Raw genomic sequence first — 22,938 nt, forward strand, 5'->3', positions numbered from 1 at the left:
ACTAGTGCAATCAATCCATTCCTTTTAGCCCTGGATTTGTTTCGGTTTAAAATAGAAGTATACAAATATACTTGTCCAATGTCTATGCTTTAACCATTCACCTTAAGATGTTTTTATAATATAATTTCCTAAGTCTATTTAATATCTTGATTATCATAAAAACCAACCTATATCCATCTTAACTCCACATCTACCACTCTTAGGGGGATGAAATCTATTTATCCCTCTGAGCACTTGGTAGACCCGGAATTAAGATGGATCTAAGATGATAGAATTTCCTCTTTAAATAGTCTATGCTCACATGAATACCATGGTATTACCATGGGTCAATACCATGGGTTATCATAAACCCGGAGCTTAAAAATTACTATTAGTAATTTATAAAAATTAATAAAATTAATAGTTGATTTTTATTTTATTTTTTATTTTAACCAAGCTAAAATGTTTAACATACATTAAATTACATCATCCATTTTTACTCTTGATCGGATCAAATATTTTTTCACTCTATGCTAGTTTGCATATCATGATATTTGATACCTATTGGGTGTTAGTAGATCCAGAGTAAAGATGGATCTATGTTGGTTTAATTCCCCCATTTAAATAGGCTACATTCCAAGTGAATATCATGGGCCAATACCATGTGCCATTTTGGTGAATATCATGGGTCAATACCATGTGCCATTTTTATTTTTATTAATACTAATATTAGGGTTAATAATGTTTTTTGCATGGTATTAATAACAATCTAGTCCATGGTATTTGTCCCATAGTATTTCGCCCATAGGTTTGACCTAAATATAACGCATTTTTTGAGTGTTTGTAAATATAAGGTGACTTATGGAGTAAATATAAAAAAATGTTTTATTTGTTTACCATACCTCTCGTTTATTTATATTTTTATTAATTTACCACACTTCTTTTACAAATATGGTATTTGGCCCATAGGATTCACTTAAATAAAACCTCTTTCTTGAGCCTTCATAAATAGAAGGAGGGTTATGGACTAAATATAAAAAGAGGTTTTATTTATTTACCATGCGTCTAGTTTATTTATATTATTATTTATTTATCATACCTTTTGAGTAAGTATAAAAGGACGTTTTATTTATTTACCATACCTCCACTTTACTTATATTTTTATTTGTTTACACCCTCGCATGTATATAAGGTGACTTATGGAGTAAATATAAAAAATGTTTTATTTATTTACCATACCTCTCATTTATTTATATTTTTATTAATTTACCATAGCTCTTTTATAAATATGGTATTTGGGCCTTTGGCCCATAGGATTCACTTAAATAAAACCTATTCTTGAAAATGGGCGAATGGATTCACTTAAATAAAACCTATTCTTGAAAATGGGCGAATGGAAGGTTGTAACTCCTAATTTCAAGGGCTAAATTTACCTTTTTTACCCTCTCCCTTAAAATAAGGTGGGCTATTTGAGGTGATTTGTAAAAATGTACTATGATACAAAATATTCGCCCACTAAAAATTTAAAACCCCTTAATTTCGCCAAAGGGCGAACATTCGCCCCTAAAATTTTCTATGGCTCTAATCCTCAAATTTTGTAGGGAGGCTTGGGATCATGCATTCCAAAAAACACAGAAACCGTTTTGGGATATTCCACCCAGAGATGATTATATTAAAATAATTAATATTTTTAACAAAGTTCCTAAGTCTAAACTTAGGAAAATTAAAATATTAATGGATATTAATCTAATTGAGGGTGAAGCTTCTAGGAAAAGACGAAGGTCAAGTCAAAATGATCTTAGCCTTTGATTAGGAGTTAATCTAGGTCGTTGGTTGTCCAACAGTAAGATATAATAAGGGGCTTGAGAGTCATTTGGAAAACACATCGAGAGATCAAGAGATCAAATTTATGAAGTGAGAAGTTCTCAGGAGGAAATTCTGATTGAAGAGATCTTTTGCAGTAGAGGGGCAGGGACAATGATCCGGAGGAAGATTTCTTGATGAGGAGAGGTAGTAGCAAGAGGCTAATTTATTCCTAGTGCAAGAATGTGAGTGCAGAAACTCGCGAGTGCAGGAACTCGTGAGTGCTGGAACGCGCAAGTGCAGGAACTCGCGAGTGTAGGAACGCGTGAGTGTAGGAATGTGCGAGTGCAGGAACGCACGAGTGCATGAATGTGCGAGTGCACGAACGCGCGTGAAAGTAACATGAGTGTCAAGGTTTCTTAGGGAATATCTCTGCCACATTTTCTTGTTGTTTGGATTGCCATTTCGGCATCCATAGTTGTACTCAGATTTCACTGCTGCATAAGAAAATAAAACCCTCACTACTGCATTGGTTTTCCTAAGTTGGGTTTTTTCGAGGAAATTTGTCCAAAAATAACAGTGTCCTACGTGTTTGTATTTCCTTGCTCAGTTTCTATGTTTCAAAATCATATTTAATTTGGTGTAGGTTGCTTCAGTAATTTACTTCAATGTTTCAGGAAGAAATGTGAAATAAGTTTGTAAAGTAATTTACAATCTAGGTGAAGTAGATTCAGTTGGTTGCAATAGGATTCCTGAGATTGTTAGATCTAGGAATTTTCACATGGTATTAGAGCCGTTGTTGTGAAACAGGAAGAGAAAATCTAGCACTCAAGCAACGGCCAACATGCTTCAACAAGCAGCAGTTTGAATCCCCTGAGGGATTGAGCACTTCTAGCCAGGAGGGCTATATTTTCGTGGGTGTCTCTCTCTAAGTGAGCTGACAGAGAGGTGAGACTGTCAGATCAAGAATTTTCCAAGGCATAGGGAACCACGCAGAGCATCAGTGCAGAGCTAGAGGGATGCAATTTTCTGCAAGTTGAGTGCTAGGCAAAAACGTTGTCAGAAGAAGGAAGAAAATCGCATAGTGAGGGAATACTTTCTCAGTGATTTCTTACCGAGGAAATCAATATTTCTCATTTGCTGAGCAGTAGAGGAGCAACATACTTACAAGCTCCATTGGGGAGTGCGTAAGCCATTGTAGAAGCTACGAAGTAAGGAGAAAGAGGGAGTTGTTCGATAGTTTCAGAAGATATGGCAACCAGTGGCTTGAGGGATCACGACAGGTTGGAAGGAGCTTCCAACTACATCATCTGGAAGGCTAGAATGTCCTTCCTATAGATGAGCATGCCCTCAAGACGTATGCTAATAGTGAGGTAGTTGTCCCTGTGGATGCAGATCTGCTGAAGAAGTACATAGTTGAAATGGAAAAGGCCAAGAGGATGATCCTGGATGGAGTCAAGGATCACGTGGTGTGCCATGTTACTAGCAGAGCAACTGCTAAGGAGATGTGGGATGCTTTGGCCACATTGTATTAGGGATCTTCTAAGCAGCGAAAGATGTACTTGAAATAGAAGTTGAGATCTGCGCAGATGCAGAAGGGGGAATGTGTGAACCCATTCCTCACGAAGGTGAAGGAGACCTGTGATGAGTTGTCGGCTGTGGGGCATACAGCTCAAGATTTGGAGTTAGTGAGATTGGCCCTAAATTCTGTCTCGGATGAGTGGCAAGTCTTTGTCCTGAGTATCCTAGGCAGAGCAACATTGCCTAATTGGTATGGGATGTGGGCAGCTCTAAAACATGAAGAGCTGAGGAGAGACCTGGTCAAGGTCAAACTTGACGGAAGCAGTAGTAACAGTGGGTCAAAGCCCAAAGTAGAGGAGGAGGATAATGCAACCCTTGCATATAAGGGGCAGTAAGGGAAATAGAGATGAAAGAAGGACATCTCCAAGGTGAAGTGTTTCAGCTGTGGTGAGATGTGCCACTATGCATCCTAGTGTCCCTTGAAGAAAAAGGACAAGGATGAGAAGCACGATCCTAAGGTTGCAGCCGCAAAGATTTAACAAGAGGAGGAGTTCTCCATGACAGCCAAGATACCTCCAGGAGGGAGGTAGGCCAATATAGAACTATAGTTCGATAGAGCTACCAATGGGCAGGATCCTTGAGGAGCCCACCTCTTCTATCACCACCTTGCTACGGGAGCCCATGATCAGTAGCAGCGGGATGGAGGATTTTTTAGTTGGTTCCATGGAGTGTTGGAGTGACAGAGGCACTAGTTAGCAGCGCCAGAACTTGAGCAATGCTGAGCAGAGAGGCAGCAGTAATGGAGGTACAGTGAAGAGCATCAACAGTGCAGTGGCTTTAGAAGATACCGTGGGGCTAGCAGAAATCAAGCTTTCAGCACCGAGGTGTAGCCACGAGATACTTATCCAATTTTGGGTGTTTTTAGTTGCTTCTCTCAGCAACTGAGTTGCAGTACAGATGCAGTGTTAGCAGTGGCAGTGCTAGTAGCATAACATATGCAACATTTGAGAGGGAGTTGTAGTACAGATGTAGCATTGGCAGTGGTAGTGTCAAAGGAAGCAGTACAGTAGCAGCAACAACGCAGTAGTTGGTGGACAGCATGTCAGACATCAGAAACGCAGAGGATGCTACTTCAGAGTCAGAGCAGTATGCAGTAGCAGTATATTGCTAGAGCACATTCCTAGCTAAGAGGGAGTGTTGATTTAGGGTATGATCGTATGTGATCTAAGCCTCAAATTTTGCAGGGATGCTTGGGCACATGCATTCCAAAGAACCCAGAAACCGTTTTGGGAAATTCCACCCATAGACGATTATATTAAAATAATTAATATTTTTAATGGAGTTCCTAAGTCTAAACTTAGGAAAATTAAAATATTAATGGGTATTAATCTAATTGTGGGTGAAAATTCTAGAAAAAGACAGAGATCAAGTCAAAACGATCTGAGCCTTTGATTAGGAGTTAATCTAGGCCATTGGTTGTCCAACAAGAACATATAAGAAGGGGCTTGAGGGTCATTTGGAAAACACGCCAAAGATCAAGAGATCAAATTTCTAAAGTGAGAAGTTCTCAGGAGGAAATTCTGATCGAAGAGTTCTTTTGCAGTAGAGGGTCAGGGACAGTGATCCAGAGAAAGATTTCTAGATCTGAAGAGGCAGTGGCAAGATGATGAGTTATTTCCAGTGCAGGAACACACGAGTGCAGGAATGCGTGAGTGTAGGAACATGCAAGTGTAGGAACTCGCAAGTGCAGGAATGTACAAGTGCAGGAATGTGCAAGTGCAGGAACGTGCAAGTGCAAGAACGCAAGTGCACACAACACGAGTGTTGGGGTTGCTTAGGGAATATCTTTGCTAGATTTTCTTGCTGTTTGGATTGCTTGTTGGGCATCCATAGATGTACTCAGATTTCACTGCTGCATAATAAAATGAAACCCTCACTGCTGCACCGATTTTCCTAGGTTGGGTTTATTCGGGGACATTTTTCCAAAAATAATGGTGTCCTATGTGTTTGTATTTCCTTTCTCAGTTTCTATGTTTGAGAATCATATTTAATTTGGTGTAGGTTGCTTCAGTAATTTACTTCAATGTTTCAAGAATAAATCTAAAATAAGTTTGTAATGTAATTTACAATCTAGGTGAACTTTGAAGTAGATTCAGTTGGTTGCAGTATGATTCCTGAGATTGTTAGATCTAGGAATTTTCACAAGAGAGAGATTGTTGGATTGGGAAGGCATGTTGGCATCTCTTCAGCAGGAAGAGATGAGGTGAGACTTAGTCAAGTGAAAACTTGATAGCAGCAGTAGTAGTGGGACGAAGCCCAAGGAGGAGGAAAAGAATGCAGCCCTTGAATCAAAGGGGCAGTAGGAGCAGCAGAGGCAAAAGAAGGACGTCTCAAAGATCAAACGTTTCCGGTGAATTTGGTCACTACGCTACACAGTGTCCTCTCAAGAAGAAGGACAAGGATGAGAAACATGATCCGTAGGCTGCAACTACAAATATCGAGGAGGAGTTTGCCATGATTGCTCAAATACCTCAAGGGGAGAGGTGGGGTGATCTAGTATTATAGTTTGAAGGAACTGTATATGGGCAAGATCCTTGAGGAGTCCACCTCTTGGAACAATACCTTGCTATGGGAGCCCATATCAGAAGTAGCAGGATGGACCAATGTCAGTTGGTGCAGAGGAGTGCTAGAGTGACAGTTGCAGTGGCTAGGAGCACCAAAGACTGAGCACCGAAGAGAAGAGTTGGCAGCAGTGAAGTTGGCATAGTGTAGATTCAGTAGCAACGCAGAGGTTTCAAAGGGTCAACTAGAGACTAGCAGCACTCCAGCAACAGATGCATAATTCTTAACAACTGTTTAGTATTTTCTATGTTTTTCCATTGTAGTTGTTGCAGAAGGAAGCAACAATAGTTGGAGAAGAGTTGCAGTGCAGATGTAGTTGGCAACAGTGTTCAGAGTCAACAACAACACAGATGCAGCATTTGCACAATAGTTGGTGGGCAGTGATGTCAAACATTAGCAGCATTGTTACAAAGTCAAGGTAATGCTTTAACAAGTTGCATTACTAGAGCACATTCCTCGCTAAGAGGGAGTGTTGATTTCTGGTAGCATCGGATGTGCTCTAAGCCTCAAAATTTGCAGGGAGGCTAGGACACATGTATTCCAGAATACCCAAAAATCATTTTGAGAAATTTCACATGGAGATAGTTTTATTAAAATAATTAATTATTTTTAATGGATGCCTAAGTCTAAACTTAGGAAATTAAAATAATTAAAGGGTATTAATTAAACTGATGGTGAAACTTCTAGAAGAAGACGAGGATCAAGCCAAAATGATCTGAGCCATTGATTAGAATCTAATTTGGGCCATTGATTACTCAACGAGAAGATTATAAGGACTTCGATGGGCATTTGGAAGACACATCGGGTGAGAGATTAGAGATTGATTTTCTCAAGAGAGCAACGCAACAGTTGTCGAAGAAGGTGATCAAGGATATTTCTTATAGTGAGGGGCAGGGATAATTTTCCGTAGGAAGTTTTCCTGATCCGGAGAGTGCAAGGCAGAGAGAGCAGAGAGTAGTTCAGAGAGGTAGTGCTAGGCAACATAGAGGCAGCGTAGAGTTATGTCGTGGTAGCCCAGAGCTTTAAACGAAGTTTGTATTTCTATTGGGGAACAGTGGGGATCTAGTGTCGAAGCTAGGGTGTGAGACCGGGAGGCCAGAGGGCCGAAGTTTCCAGTGAGCAGAGGATCGAGAGGAGGTGCACTGAAGTCCCAACAGTAATGATGCAACAACTACATGGGTGTGATGCAAAAGCTCATCTCCAGTGCAGACCAATGCCAGATTTTCCAGTGGCAGGGCGAGATCATCTCACTATATTTTTGTCTAGTTAGATCTCTATATAGGATTGCCAGTTTGGGCATCCAAAGAATTGTACTTAGAAATTACTGCATAATAATACACCCTCAGCTGCTGCACCGATTTTCCCACATTGGGTTTTTCTGGGGACATTTATCCAAAAATAACGGTGTCACTTGTGTGTGCTATTTCTTTCTTTCTTAGTTCTTATTTATGCATATTATTTAAATTGTGAAGGTTGTAGTTGTATTTATTTCGATGTTTACCGTATAATACCATAAATAACTTGATTAAGTAGGAGAAATATAATCAGTTGTTGTAGTAGTGATTCGGGGTTTTCGAATTTTCACACCGGATGCTCTCAGGACAACTCTGTGTGAGCGTCTGGGGACCGACACCTCCAGATCTGCCTCTAGAACCCTAGATGCTCTCATAAGCTTTTGTGCCAACGTCTATGGGTCTCTAGACGCTCTCATAGGCTTGTGTGCTAGCGTCCAGGGACTAAAATTCCCAGTTTTGTGCTAGTGTCCAGGGCTAGAAAGCCATAGATTAGTGCGAGCTTCGACCCTGAGATTGTGGACCCTTGTGCGAACTTTCCTCCGACAGACCTATGTGAACCAAGACAAAAAGAGAAGAGAAGATGGCTTGATCGAATGTGTGTCTAAATGAGCTTGAGGTCTCTTCTATTTATAGGTTTTCATGAGGTTTCACTTGGGGTTAAGAAATTACCCATGTTGTTAGAGCTGACCCATTCCATAATACATGTATGAATAAAATAATTCATAACTCTACTTCCGCTTGACCAAATTGGGTGATATTTTGGTTGATTTTGGTCCTCTTGAAAAAGGAATCTAATGCAATCATATCTAAGTCATTTGAGTTGTCCAAGGTGGAATTTGACCGCATTTGCGAAAATTAACAACAAGCCCTTTCCAAAACAGCTGCTAGTGTCTAGATAAGGGGTATATCTTAATCAAACTTTGTTTCCTTTCATTAAAGCCTTGTTTATCATCTTGAACACAATATAGTTAATTATCCATTAACAAGTTTCTTTTTATTCATGGTAACCTAGTATACATTGCCAACCTTATAACACTAATGAAGTCAACAACTACTATTGTGTGAAACATCTAAAAGATTAGCTTGTGTATTGACTATTTTCATATTCTCTAACGTTTCCTATATATAATCACTAATTAAGCATGTTTCAATTAATAGAAATACACTATAAGAATGGATAGATACAATCCTATACATAATCACTAATTAAGCAATTTTCAATTAATTGGAAAAACATTATAAGCATGGATAATGCAAACCCATACACCCACATAGTTACAATCAAAATGTAAAGAAGATAAGTTAAGTCTTTAATTTCTTAGTAACTGAAATACCTGTTCTACAGATATGTGCATCTTTTGGAGAGCTTTAATAACTTCCAATAGAACAGGAGTTGCAGCGTCAAATGCTACAGTTGAGCAGTATGGTGTCAAGTCAATAGGAACCCACTTGTTATTAACTTCCCTGCACCATGAAGTATTAACAGAAACACCATTCACTCACACAAAAATACAAACCTATTAAGTAACTACAATTATATATATTTTGCTTCTTTAATCAAATTGCTCATTTATCAAAAGCTCAATAAATTCACAACTTGTTGTTTACCTCAAAATGTAGAACTCGCTCTCAAAACCAGCATTCACAACCTATACAATGAAAATATTCAAGGTCGCAAATCACATTTCGATTAAATATGGCTACATAACAAAAAATTAGCAATTTCTATAAATCAAGACTAATAGCAAGTGATGAATTCTTTGTCCACATTAAGGAAATCAAGTTCTAGTACCAAGCCAAATTCTTCTTCCAATGTCATTGCAACTCTTCGTAAGGCTGTCCTTGGGCAATATTCCCAAGGATGGCCAGGTTTCAAGTGCATATCAACTAATACCATCTTCTCTTGGTCAGACCTGCTCATCAAACAAAAAATGGTTAGTATAATATTAAAAATAGATAAGAAATTTAAAACAATCCACTTATGCCTAAACCAATGGCTCGGTCTTCTCTATTTGATACAAAGATTAATGCAACCAAACATGGGATGGTTTAACAACAATAAGAATATAAAAAACATGTTAAAATGATAGAAAATTGAACAAATGAACAATAAAAAATTATGTAAATGAAAACCTACAAAGAGAAATTGCAATGGAGTTCATGTCTTTGATACCAGAAATTGCAAAAACAATAGCATAAATTTCACACCGGAAATAAAGAGAGAAGCATTGGACTTGCTTGTGTATTCCAAAAAATGTGAGTTTCATTTACATACCCTTGCCTCTCCGTTGTAAATACAAAATTAACAACCAAATATTTGCTGGCAACCCATTTGCTAAAATCAATGTGTGGATTTTGGGTGTGAATTCATGGTATGGGGTAGTGATACTTGTTGCACACATTTTGTCAAGGTTCCAAGGAAGCAGTTCTCCCAATTTTTTCGAAAGATCAAGATCATCAACCATCATCTTTCTGAGTCATTGTAAACCCATTATGCAAAATTTATAATGTAAATGATGCTAGTAAGACCATGTATGTATGTAACAACCTAGGTAAGCCTATTATTTTGGTGACAAATTTCATCGTATGAGGTTTTTCGTTTAACTAATTATATGTGTTTCTAAACACAAATGATTGGTAGAGTTTTTCCTTCCAGCCAGATGGTGGGCAGCAGGCTTAGCATCAGGGACCGATGTCAGATGATCAAAGTAATACTCAGTGAGGAGTATTGCTATAGCACAATCCTCGCTAAGAGGGAGTGTTGATTTGGGGTAGAATCGGATGTGTCATAGCCACAAAATTTGGTGGAGAGGCTAAGGCACATGAGATCTCTAGAAAGGGTTTGGGCAGATTCTAAATAGTTTGGGAGATATTAAAATAATTAATATTTTTAATGGAGTCCCTAAGTATAAACTTAGGGAAATTAAAATATTAATGTGAATTAATATAAAACTATGTTAGAATGGTCCAAAAGTCATGGATCAAGCCAGATCTAATCTTAGCCGTTGTTTAGGGACTTAATCTCATCTGTTGATCTGTCAACGAGAAAAGTATAAGAGGAGGCTTGAGGGTCACTTGGAGAACACACCAAGAGATCAAGATTTCGAATTTCTGGGCTGGGTTTGCTGAGAAAGTTGAGAGAGTAATCTGGAGTTGCAGCTGAGGGGCAGTGAATACAAAAGTAGAGAGGCAGAGATAGTGCCGGGAGGATCAGCGTAGCAGCTGGGAAAGCTGACGCAAAGAGCAGAAGCCGAAACTACTGGGAACAACCTGAACTGTCGGGAACTACTAGAACTGTTGGGAAAGCTGATGCAGAGGGCAGAAGCCGAAACTACCAGGAACTGTCAGAACTGTTGGGAAAGATGATGTGGAGGGCAGAAGCCGGAACTGTCGGGAATAGCCGGAACTACTGGGAACTACCGGAACTACCGGGAACTACCGGGACTACTGGGAACTACCAGAATTGTCGGGAAAGCTGATGCAGAGGGCAAAAGAGGCTGGCACAGTTCCTAGAGGCTAATGCTGGGGTTTTTTGTGGTGTAGATTGGAGCAGAGGAGCTGCCGGAGTGTTTATTTGGGGTTTTAACTGGAGCATCTGTCTCCGAAGGAGAGGTGCTATTGCTGAGATTTTTGTTTGTTGAGTGAGCTGGATTTGGCACCTAGATTATATTCTGAAACTGCTTAATAAATCAAACCCTCAGATAGCTGAACCGGTTTTCCCGCATTGGATTTTTCCGGGGACATTAGTCCAAAAATAACAGTGTCATTTGTGTGCTTGTTTCTGTTTCCTTTAGTTGATGATCTGTAATGTGTTGAGCATGTACTTATGTTTATTTTCAATATTTACATGGTAAATAACATGTTAATTAATTAGAACAAGTAGGAAGGAATAAATCAGAAAGTAGATGGAGGCTTTCTAACTATTAGACTTAGAAACTCCAATAGTATTTTGAAACTACTTAATAATTAAAACCCTCAGATAGTGGCACCGATTTTCTTGCATTGGGTTTTTCCGGGGACATTGGTCCAAAAACAACGGTGTCACTTTTGTGCTCGTTTTGTTTCCTTCAGTTGATGATCTGTAATATGTTGAGCATGTACTTGTATTTATTTTCAATATTTACATGGTAAATAACTTGTTAATTAATCAGAACAAGTAGGTAGAAATAAATTAGAAAAGTACATGAAGGGTTTCTAACAGTGAGACATCGAAATTCCAACAGTTATTACATCTAAAACATGTACATTCCTGAGGTGAAAGGTAGTATAGTTTTCTTGATTGATACATAAGCTTGTAACTCAAAGTATTGATTTCCAGATATTGAGATATATCCACAACTTTTGCTTCCTTGGTTAACAAATATATGCATGCCCAGATCCATCAAGAAGTAGTGAGGATGCTCAAGACTAGAGACATGGGTTATGCTTGAATATGCCTCCCAAAAACTTGCATACATAGCTTCTTCGAAATATATATTTGCAAAACGCCATTGTTTGTGTACATATTTTGATGCTCATAATTGTTGCAAAAGGGTACATGCATGCACAATATTGCTATATGCATTTGTGCTCGGAAATAGTGATGAGTTTAATTGCATGCACAATTTTTTGGCTTGTACCTATGCAATAAATAGGCTATTCACATACAGTTATGCTTAGCATAGTTAGTGAGTTACATGTGTATGTTACCTAGTGTTGACATGTATGGCATTCATGGATATATGTTATAGTTGCATGCTAGATTGAAAGATAAGTTCATATTTTATGGTGATTTGATGTGAAAAATAGATGCATAGATACTTATGTTTACAGTTGTAAACTATGCTTTAAACCCAATTGTTTTTTATATGGTAGCTTCTTAGTAGGCTGCCTGGATATATAGCATATGCCCGAGCTTAAATTAACAATTATTTTATAGTTACTGTGAATGCATGTTACCTGGTATAGGTTGAAGGAAAGCTCACACTTGATTTTGTTTAATGTCATATGCAAAAGCTACATAAATGACTAGCGTTTATTGATTAGAGAAATAAGCTAGCATGTTATGCATGAAAGGTATGGTGTCTCCCTTAGTCTTGCCATGCTTTGACATTGGTGTTTGTTCCAGTGTTGAGTTACAACAACATTTTTGGCCCAGGTTACATGCCACTTGAACTGCAAAAAGGATACTACTAGCAGAATTCCCAGCCACATTTTCTTTCTCATATGCTCCTCTCCACTTCACATGTGATTGTTTTTGTTATCTGCTATTATGAAACCATCTCACAAAAAGATATAAAAGATAGATCAACGACTTCAAAATCAGCCTCTTCGAGTGGGCAACCTCCTTTACATTACACAAATGAACAATTCTTGGATGATACAAATGACAAAACCTCCTTTCTATATATAAGAGTCTAAGGGATCACAATATAATCAAAGTTGACATAACAATAATAATATAAGGGCACAACAATAACAATAGTGAGCTTCTATGGGGCAAAATAATAACAATATGGGGACAATAGGGGCACAATAATAACAATAAGGGCTACAATGACAATAGTAATGGGGGAATCACTAGTATTATAGGGACCCAACATGCCCCTCTCCTTCAAAAAAGTGTTGTCCTCAACGCTTGAGTAGCTCTGGATGCTTCTGTATAAAATTCTCATCCTCCCATGTGGAATCTTCAGCGGGTAAGTTCTTCCACTTGATGAGATACTCCGAAATTGATCGATTTCGTAGTTGTCAAGTTCTTGTTTCTGTGACTGCTTCAGGTTCCAATATGATTTTTCTTTCCTCGTCAAGTTCTGGCAATATTGTTTGAACTGGGACTTGTCACCTATAACCTTATTTAATCATGAAACATGGAAAACCAAATGTTATGACACCAACTCACAAAAAGATAGATCAATGACTTCAAAATCAGCCTCGTTGAAGGGGGAAACCTCCTTTACATTACACAAATGAACAATTCTTGGATGATACAAATGACAAAACCTCCTTTCTATATTTAGGAGTCTAAGGGGTCACAATATATTCAAAGCCAAAATAACAATAACAATATGGGGACAATAGGGGCACAACAATAATAATATGGGGACAATAGCGGCACAATAATAACAATAAGGGCTACAATGACAATAGTAATGGGGGAATCACTAGTATTATAGGGACCTAACATCTGCCTCTCTTAGTTACACCAGAAAACATTGCCTCTATGCTTGCATAATGTTTGTTTGTGCATGGTTTCAAGTGAATACTTGCATGAACTACTTGTGGTGTTAATGGAAATTCTAGAAATGACTAGCAGGCTAGAGGATACATTACTTTGACACTAGCAGGAGTTCCACGAAAGGCTGCAGTTAGGCCTTTAGATGAGATAACTAAATCGATTCAAATTCCTACTCAAAACACGAATGTAGTTTACCTTAACAAAGCTTCTTATGTTCGTAGATATCATAGGCCTCCAAAATCTTCTGATATGTGATTAGTATTACCCACCCAAGTGTGACCCCCAACAGAAAACTTTTCTCCCATTCTATTTAGATTTCTAGCCAATAGCCCTATGTGATCCATGTATAGCTAGCTTCAAATGCCATCCATCTATGCTCCGATTAGTGCTTTGTGACATCTAGCTTACTTTTCAAATGAAGGCGATTCGTTTATCATAAGGTACACTAACCATATTTGTAATCAAATTCTTTCATTTAATATTTAAAAAACATATTAGTATGAATCATAGGTTGAACTGAATGATTGGCTGCTTTTAGTTGTATTTTTGTTCCCATGCTTTACCTTGGTGGTTATCTTCTGTTCCTACTCTAGTGTGACTTCCTACTCTAGTGTGACCTTCTTTGAGGCGTTTCTTTTGATTGTCCGGGAGGGACACATATAGGAGGTGGTACTGATCAATTTAGCGTGGTATGAATCACAGGTTGAATTGAATGATTGTCCTCTTTTAGTTGTATTCTTATTCTTGTGCTTCACCTTGGTAGTGATCCTTTGATCCTACTCTAGTGTGACTTTATTTAAGGCCTTTCTTTCAATTGTTCAAGAGGGGCACATATATAAGTTGGTACCAGTCAATTCAGCAAGGTTTCTCAAGTTATAGCAACCTATTATGATTGAAACACATGAGATGAAAGCCCTATTACTCAACATGTCAAAAAGGGTACATATAACCTCAAGTCATAGGTCAAAACATCATTGTAAGCCCAAGGTCACAAGTCAAAACATTGTAAAACCCATGTGAGGTTTTGTATTAGGTATCCCAGGCCTATTGTTGTTCTCGTTCGTTGTATCTTTGTGTCTTGGTCAGACTATGGCTGGTCCCTTATTGTTCACTTTAGGTTCTGTTGCACTCAAATTGTCAAAGTTCCAAGGAAGCGGAAGTACCAATTTTTTCAATAAGGATCGGATCACATATGGGCAGTCTATGTGTCATAGTCATCCCATTTTGCAAGTTATATATTGTAAATGATCTTAGTAAAACCACTAGTCTATGTAACAACCTAGGTAAGCTTATAATTTGATGACGAATTCCATCCTAGGAGGTTTTTTAACCTCACTTATTACCTGTGTTTTTCGACACGGCTAATCATAAGAGTTTTTTACCTCCAGCTTAAACCCCCAAAGATAGGGTGAAATTTATTGTCAAATTATTAGGTAAGTTCTAGTGTTTTAGTCGAGTCTGATGTAAAAGTGGTTTGGGAATAAGTTAAGCTAATTGGCTAAATTATTTTATAGCAAATCACTTGGTTTACTAGATCATATTGAGTCGCAGATGGGTTATGCGACTTGAGAGTCTAAGACAAATGTGTATTCCCTCTTTGAGTCTTGTAAAAGAAAAATCATATGTATTAGAGGGTTGGAAAAATAATTAATCCCCTCATGTGTAAATTAATTAATTTTCCAGACAAAATAAAATTAAATCCTGAGCCAAAAAATTAATTAATTAGAGTCAAAATTAAATCGTTTAGGAAAATAATTTCCCCAAATGAAAAAATTCGTGGGTCTTGAAAGAATCAACTTTTACAAGTCCTCCACCAACAAAAATATTGTTTTTTTCAAGAAAATTTGAACCCTTGGACCTTGGTGGTTAAGTCAAAGTCAAATTTTTGAGGAAATTAGCTCTAAAAAATTAATTTTGAGGTAATTAAAAAAGAATTAAATGATAAATTCGAAAATTCCTCAAAAATAAGAAATCAACAACCACGATTAAAAGATCTTGGAGTATTTATCAATGGCCAAGATTATTTTGACAATGATCAAAGAAACTAGCTGCTAATTTTCCATTTGGAGGATTTATCTATAAATTAGAGAGTCATTTGAGTCTCTAGTCATATTGATCTCTGACTAGAATTGCTATTGAAACATTGTGTAAACTATTGTCCTGCTAAGAAATATTTTTCTAACATAATAAAGGACTTTGGGGTGCAATTCAAGGTGTCATTTCTCATTGATTTGTGGTATGTGCTGACTACGGGCATCTCTACGTTGTGCTGAATATTGGTAAGATCTGTTTTTTCATTAGATGGAGATAAAATCATAATATTGATAGTTTTGGGCTAATCTTAGGTGTTTTGATTCCCTATGTGATCTAACAAATTAGTTTTTGAGATAAATACATAGTGTTTGCAAGTACTTCAGTCCTTGGCCTCCAAGTTCACAAACTTCGGCAAGAATCACTATTGCTTGGATCTCTAGTTTTTTTTATATGGTGGATTTGATATTCGCTTGGGCTATAGTGAATCATTAATTTTTCTTAAGCATTTTAGTCATTCTTTCAAGTAAAAAATATTCAAAAATTTATTTTCTCAAAATCCATTTAAAAACCCATATATATTTTGTAAATTAAATTGTAAATTGTAGTTGTAATTTATTTTTTCTAACTTGGGTTAGGCTTTTAGATCTATTTTGTATAGATTTGAAATTGGCTAATCTCATTGATCTCATAACTTGGCATAACATCTTGTGTTAATTGGTGAATTAGTTACTTGAAATTTACACGTGTATCTCTTAAAACTTATATTGTTTAAGATTGCATCATAACATTGTTAAGTACTCTTAAGATAAATCTCACATAAGTAATTAAGTAATCTAACCAATCTTAATCCAAGATAGCAGTCACTCATAATCTCTTGCATAAGCATCTCACATAGGTTAGTCAATCATTCGAGCAGCGGGTGTCCATCTGGTCATTTGGTTTCAATTCATAAGAAGCAAGAATTTGTGACTCCATTAAGGCATTGGTCTCATAATAGAAAATCTAATTTAATCATAATCTTGCTTGATTCCAACCAAGTGGCTAGGCCACTCATCTGGGTCTCCCAAGTAAGTTGATTCTCAACTTGCTTTCCTTCACCTCATTCCATAGGGACTACCCCTCATAGCCTGTTGTTGGTAGACAACTAGAATGGGGTGGGTGGAGACCAAAGTGACAACCCCCATCCTGAGCGTTGTCGTGGTGCCTGTACAATCTGGGCGACGAAATTTTTTGGCGTCGTTTCTGGGCATATATTTTTTCATTCCGAGGGTTTACGACAATATCTTAATATTTCAATCTTTCCATTTTTCTTCATCCATTGTCCCGTCAAAGCGACACAACATTTTTTGGTGCCGTTGTCGAGGACCAATTTATTGGACCTTGGTTTTGACGACATTCTTATTAATCTTCGTAATCCTCTGATCCATTGTCATCTTCTTGACACCACATTCACTAATCTCCTTATCACCTTGTTCACTCCTCTATTTGCACTTTGACACCTAGACATTTGGGTCAGTTTCCTATTCGAGTGGCCACTCCACTGTTTCATCCATTCACAAGGGCTTATATTAGAAAGAATCTTGGTAGCTTGCTTAATCCTGTTCTCAGAATAAAATACATTCTAGTAAGCATTCATTTTTCTCAAACAAGAAGCCTTCCTTGATATCCACCTGCTTTTCCCTGACTAACTTTTCGGTTTTTGTCTTCTGGATTTTGGAGACAGATTCATGTTCGAGTGGCGACTCCACTTCTTTCATTTTTTGCAAGAATTTTTGCTAGAAGCTCGCTTCTTGTGGATCTCTTGATTTTCTTGAACAAGGATCTCTCTCTCTGACATCCATTATTAAGTCATCATGGATGACTTGTCCATCCCTTTTCATCGTACTAACACTCAAGGTTATCCTCATGATCCTCCAGAAGAGGAATGCAATGTTAAAGAATTAATAGAGATCATTAAAAGAATACAAGTTAAGGAGGATAAATAGTTTGCTAATATGCAAAATCTCATAGAGAAGATGCAAGAGAATCAATTACACCATGTTAGCGATTAAGAGAATGTGCCATATTGTAGACATTGTAATCACTGTCATAATGAATCCACTTGTGCCATCGCAAGAAGAATTTTCGATAGTACAAAGGCAGGGACCAGTAAGTAGATTAATCATTTTGACAATGAAAAGGAAAATGATAAGCTTCTTGTCTAGGAATTAACTCAAATGATTAAAGACATGCAGTCTAGTTAAGCAAAACTAATAGTAGATCACGCCAGAGGAATGACTTCCATGGGAAACAGGTTACAGGCAATGGAAGTTTCTCAATATAATCGAAGGATCCAATTCAGAACATGGTGGATACCATAGAAGAGGAACATGTTGAGGAGCTAAGCTCCATAAAAGAATTTCATAAGAAAGAAATCAATTTTATTCATGACAGGGAGGTCAATCTTCAGGACAGATTATTAACCATAGAAGTGTTGATTTTTGGTAGCATCAGATGTGCTCTAAGTCTCAAATTGTGAAGGGAGGTTGGACACACGTATTCCAAAGAACTCAGAAAGCGTTTTGGGAAATTCCATCCGGAGACAGTTTTAATAAAATAATTAATTATTTTTAATGGGTCCCTAAGTCTAAACTTAGGAAATTAAAATAGTTAATGGGTATTAATCTAACTGTGGGTGTAACTTCTAGAAGAAGACGAGGATCAAGCAGAAATGATCTTAGCCATTGATTACATTCTAATCTGGGTCGTTGAATGTCAACGAGAAGATTATTTAAAGAGGCTTGAGGGTCATTTGGAAAACACACACAGAGTTGATCAGTCAGATCAAATTGCTGAGCTAGAGAGAAACGTAGTGATTTCGTAGTGATCACGTAGAGAGGGGCAGAGAGTGTTTTGGCTGGAGTATCTTCTCCGAAGCCAAGAATACTTAGCAGAGAGGCAGAGAGACACATATAGGAGGCAGCACAATGTTTAGAGAGGGTGACGCAAAGCCAGGAAGGGCTCACACGGAGCAGCACAAAGCCTTCCACGCAGAGGTCTGAAATTTGCTGGAGGGTTTGACGTTCTGAGCCGGGAGGGATGGAGTTAGTTCCTGAGAGAAAATCAATTCAGCAAAGAGGTGATGTAGTGCAGGCTCACACAGTGACTCCGTAGGGACAACACAAAAGTAGCTGGGGACTCGTTGGTTCAGCTGTCGGATCAGCTGGGACTCACAATGTAGAGTGAGGTAATCTCACTAATTTATTTTGTCAAGTGATATTCTCTGTACTGGATTCTAGCAAGGCATCCAGAGGTTGTATTCAGAAATAACTTCTGCTTAATAATAAAAGCTGCACCGGTTTTTCAGCATTGGGTTTTTCCGGGGACATTTGTCCAAAAATAACTGTGTCATTTGTGTTGTATCTTTCTATTGTTCATTTTCTTGTTTTGGAATATTATTTTAAATGATGTAGGCTACAGTGTATGTATTTTGATATTTGCGTTAGGAAACTGCAAATAACGTGTTCATGTAAATTAACAAGTAGGAGAAATATTATCAGTTGTTGCAGAGAGGGATTCCAGGTTTAGGAATTTTCACATGGTATCAGAGTAGTGCAGGTGAGAAAATATGAACAGTGCGAGAGAACCCAACCATTAGATAACTTTTGAGGTCTAAAATGTGCCTCTTAAGAAAAACATAAAACAAAAATAAACTTTATGAAAACTAATAGGATTCAAGATGATGATGTCAACCATGGGGGATGATTCAACATTTTTGGGTTAAAAAGGTAAAAAGATTAAAAAATAATAAAATAATAAAACTACTTTTTCAACTTGTATTTTCAACTTGTCTCCCTAAGGTTTTACTCAAATTTTGAGCGGGAGTACTCATTGGATGAAAAATTTAATTCCTCATCCAAGGAGTACCCATGTTGCATACTTCCGATGGACCTTATTACACAGAATATGAAAAATAAGTTAAAAAGGTAATTGTAATCATATTTTTTCATGTATTTTTCATTTTTCGTGTCGCAGGATCCATCGAAAGAATGCAACATTGGTACTCCTTCGATGAGGAATCAAATTCTTCATCTAACAAGTGTTCCCGCTCGAAATTTGAGTAAAACCATAGGGAGATAAGTTGAAAATACGAGTTGAAAAGGTTGTTTTTCTTTTCTCCCTCTAAAATTTGATGATGTAATATAATCTGATTTTATTATTTCCACTATTATTTTATAATTTCCTTAGGAGGGCCATTTTAGACCTCAAAATTCCCCTAATGGCTGAGCAGAGAAGGAGGTCGAATAGGTGTAGGAGTCAGTAGTTTGAATCCCTAGAGGGATTGCACAGTCCAAGCTAGGAGGGCTGAATTTTCAAGGAAAGTCTCTCTCTGCATGAGTCGACAAAGAGGAATGGCTTCCAAATCAAAATATTTTCGTGCCAAAGGGAGGAGCGCAGAGCCTCAGCATGAGGAAGATCTGGTGGGACGCAGTTTTTTCAGAGGCAGATTTCTGGGCTGAAAGAAGTCAGAAGAGAGAGGAGAAGCACAGTGAGGGAAATTTTCTTCAGTAGACTTCCTCCCAAGAAGTCAGTTTTATTATTGGATGAGCAACAACATTAAGCAACAAAGAGGAACAGTTCGACATTTTCGTGGCAGAGATGGTAGCCAGTGGGTTGAGAGATCAGGACAGGTTGGATTTAGCATCCAACTGTGTCATCTGGAAGGCAAGGATGTCATTCCTTCTAGATGAACATTCTCTCAAGATCTATGTCAATAGTGTGGTGGCTGAGCCTATAGATGTAGATCCATTGAAGAAGTACAAGGGATAAATGACGAAGGCCAAGAGGATGAACCTTGATGGAAAAAAGGATCACGTGGTTTGTCACATCGCTAACAGAGGGAACACTAAGGAGATGTGGGATACTTTGGCAACGCTATATCAAGGATCTTCCGAGCAGTGGAAGATGTACTTAGAGTAGAAACTGAGAACTATGCAAATGCAGAAGGGGGAGCACATAGATCCGTTCCTCATGAAGCTTCAGGAGACCCAGGACAAGTTAGCAGCTATGGGTTCTGTTGACCACTACGTGTCAACGACCCATAGTAGTACAGCCCCTTTTTTCGCAAAAGGGATAGCGTCTGATCAATGTGTCTGTGCCATTAAGCTATCATCATCAGCCTGATTATCATGTTGTAATGTAAACCCATTATACGTGTGTATAATGTAAATAACCTTAGCAGATCTGTGTTGTGTATGTAATTACCTAGGTAAACCTACTTTTCTGGTGATGATCTACATTCTGGGAGGTTTTTTGTCTCGCTGATCCATTCTTGGATGGTCGGCAGAGTTTTCCTTCAGCCTTACCCCAAAGCCGGAATGAATTTTGTCACTGGATCTTAGGGGAGTCCTAGTGTTCTTGATCAAGTCTATGTAAAAGTGATTTGGGAATAATCCTAACCATTTGGTTAGGGTATTTTATTACAAATTGCTTGGTCTGTTGGATTATATTTGTGTCACAAAATTGGGTAGTCTGTGAGGGTCATTTTCAGATGGGTTTCCCCCCTTGAGATGTAAAAAATGTGAAAATCATGATGTAAAGTGTCCTAAGGGTTGGAAAAATAATTTATCCTCTCATAGGTTAATTAATTAAATTTTCTGGCCAAAATTAATTAAAATCCTAAGCCAGAAATTTGATTAATTCTAGGTCCTAGGTAAATTTAAATTCTCTAAAGGAAAAATTCGTTGGTCCTTAAAAATTAAAGTTTAATAGGTTGAGGGAATAAGGTAAATTGATTATTTTTCTAAATTTTAAGCCTTTGGTCCCTGGGGTTAAGTCAAAGTCAAAATTTTGAGGAAATTAATTCAAAAAATTTATTTTTGAATTAATTAAAATGCATTTAATTGAAAAAATCGAATTTCCTCAATAATTTAAAATCTCAACGGATGAGACTAAAAGAAATTTTAATCCTCATCAAGGGTCAAGATTGCTTTGACAAGGATCACTCGAACTAGCCATTGCAGGATTTATATTTAAATAGGAGGTCATTTGTCAGCCAGTTCATTCGATCTTTGGATCATGTACTAAGCTCTCAAGCTCTCTTGTATACTTTTTTGAATTAATGCAAAAGTCTTTGGGGTTTCAACATGCTATAGTGTTCCTCTTCATGAATTTATGGTAACATTGTTTTAATTTCTACTTAATATTATGTGAAAACTATCAATCAATAGCTCTCTTAGAATAATCTGAATATAGGTATCTTATTCAGTTTGTTGGATCTAGGGTAACATTTTTAATTTTGATTGAAGTAGCAGGTATCTCTATTTCTTCAGAATTTTATTGTTGTTCTATTTCTCTACTTGATTTGATGGTTGATCTAGTGTTTACAGAAGATCTCTCAAGTTCTCATTGAGCGTTTGGGCATAGTTCTCGGTTGGACCAGCCAACTCTCAACACATTTTATGAAGAGCCTACTTCATATAAGCCTCAGGATTTATCTAACGATAATCTTTTTCCTGCAGGGTGTTTTTGGGCTAGTACCTCTATAAATTTTCAAAATCTTTTAAATATTTTGTGGAAATTTTGATAGATATGGCTATTAAGAGCCTTAGATTATCAGATCTAGGAGCGGAGTTGGACTCATACTCCTTAGATCTGATAGATCTGTAAATTATTTGTATAGATATGTAAATTATTTGTATATATATGTTATTTACTTGTGTAGTTTTGAATTTTGAATTTTTTCCTTGGGTTTTTGGGATTTTCTATATTTTTTTACATATTGGGTATCGAGTTTTTCTCTTTTCACTTGTTTAGAAATAGATCTGAGAAATCAGCCAAGAAAATCTTCAAATCTGAGCTAGATCTAGACCCTGGAGAGCAAGGTCTGGGCTCAAAGATTGTTTTCAGGAATAGATCTGAGAAATTAACCAAGTAAATCTTCAAATATGAGTTAGATCTAGACCCTGGAGGGAAGATCAGGGGTCAAAAATTGTTTGCAGGAATAGATCTGAGAAATCAGCCAAGTAAATCTTTAGATCTGAGATTTTTCTAGCAAACCTAGAGGTTTTGAGACAGATCTAGGCCCTGGAGTGCAATATCTTATTCCAAATATTTTTACAAAGCCAACCATTAAAGATTTTGCAATAAATTTGAAGATCTGAAACAAAATAATTTTTTTTAGAACAAGGGTTTCAAGTTTTGGGGCTCCTAAGCCCAGATCTGCCTTCTCCTAGCCCAACACTAGTTCTATTGGGCCTAGTGCTAGCTCTCATTGGCCCTAGATTCCCTTGCTCCGTTTCTGATTTGAATATTTGATTTTCTAAAGCTAATTATTGGTGGGTTTTTGCAGAGAATTTGTTAAAAATTTGTGCGTCAGATATTGAATTTTTTTTAGCAACTTGGGCGAGTGATCTTCAAGGCCTAGGGCATAAGGATTTTATCTTTAAACCATCTTTTTCCTCACTGTTTGCTACAACAGTCATATAC

The 22,938-nt window shown here is 37.4% G+C and overlaps 1 protein-coding gene across 1 annotated transcript in view; it reads right to left on the reverse strand.

Moving 5' to 3' along the window:
* The window catches only part of LOC149186531 (uncharacterized), a 311,171-nt gene that overhangs the window by 197,384 nt on the left and 90,849 nt on the right, over positions 1 to 22,938 (reverse strand). Inside the window, exons 10-12 of the mRNA XM_089409379.1 lie at positions 9,013 to 9,133; positions 8,829 to 8,869; positions 8,555 to 8,684 (exon numbers count right to left, since the gene is read on the reverse strand). Of these exons, the coding sequence (XP_089265505.1) occupies positions 8,555 to 8,684; positions 8,829 to 8,869; positions 9,013 to 9,133 (292 nt within the window). The remainder of the gene's footprint in view (positions 1 to 8,554; positions 8,685 to 8,828; positions 8,870 to 9,012; positions 9,134 to 22,938) is intronic.

Source organism: Pinus tabuliformis, chromosome 3_1 (assembly GCF_031772625.1).
Source record: "Pinus tabuliformis cultivar Carrire ecotype Pingquan chromosome 3_1, CPIR1, whole genome shotgun sequence".
Classification (NCBI taxonomy): domain Eukaryota; kingdom Viridiplantae; phylum Streptophyta; class Pinopsida; order Pinales; family Pinaceae; genus Pinus; species Pinus tabuliformis.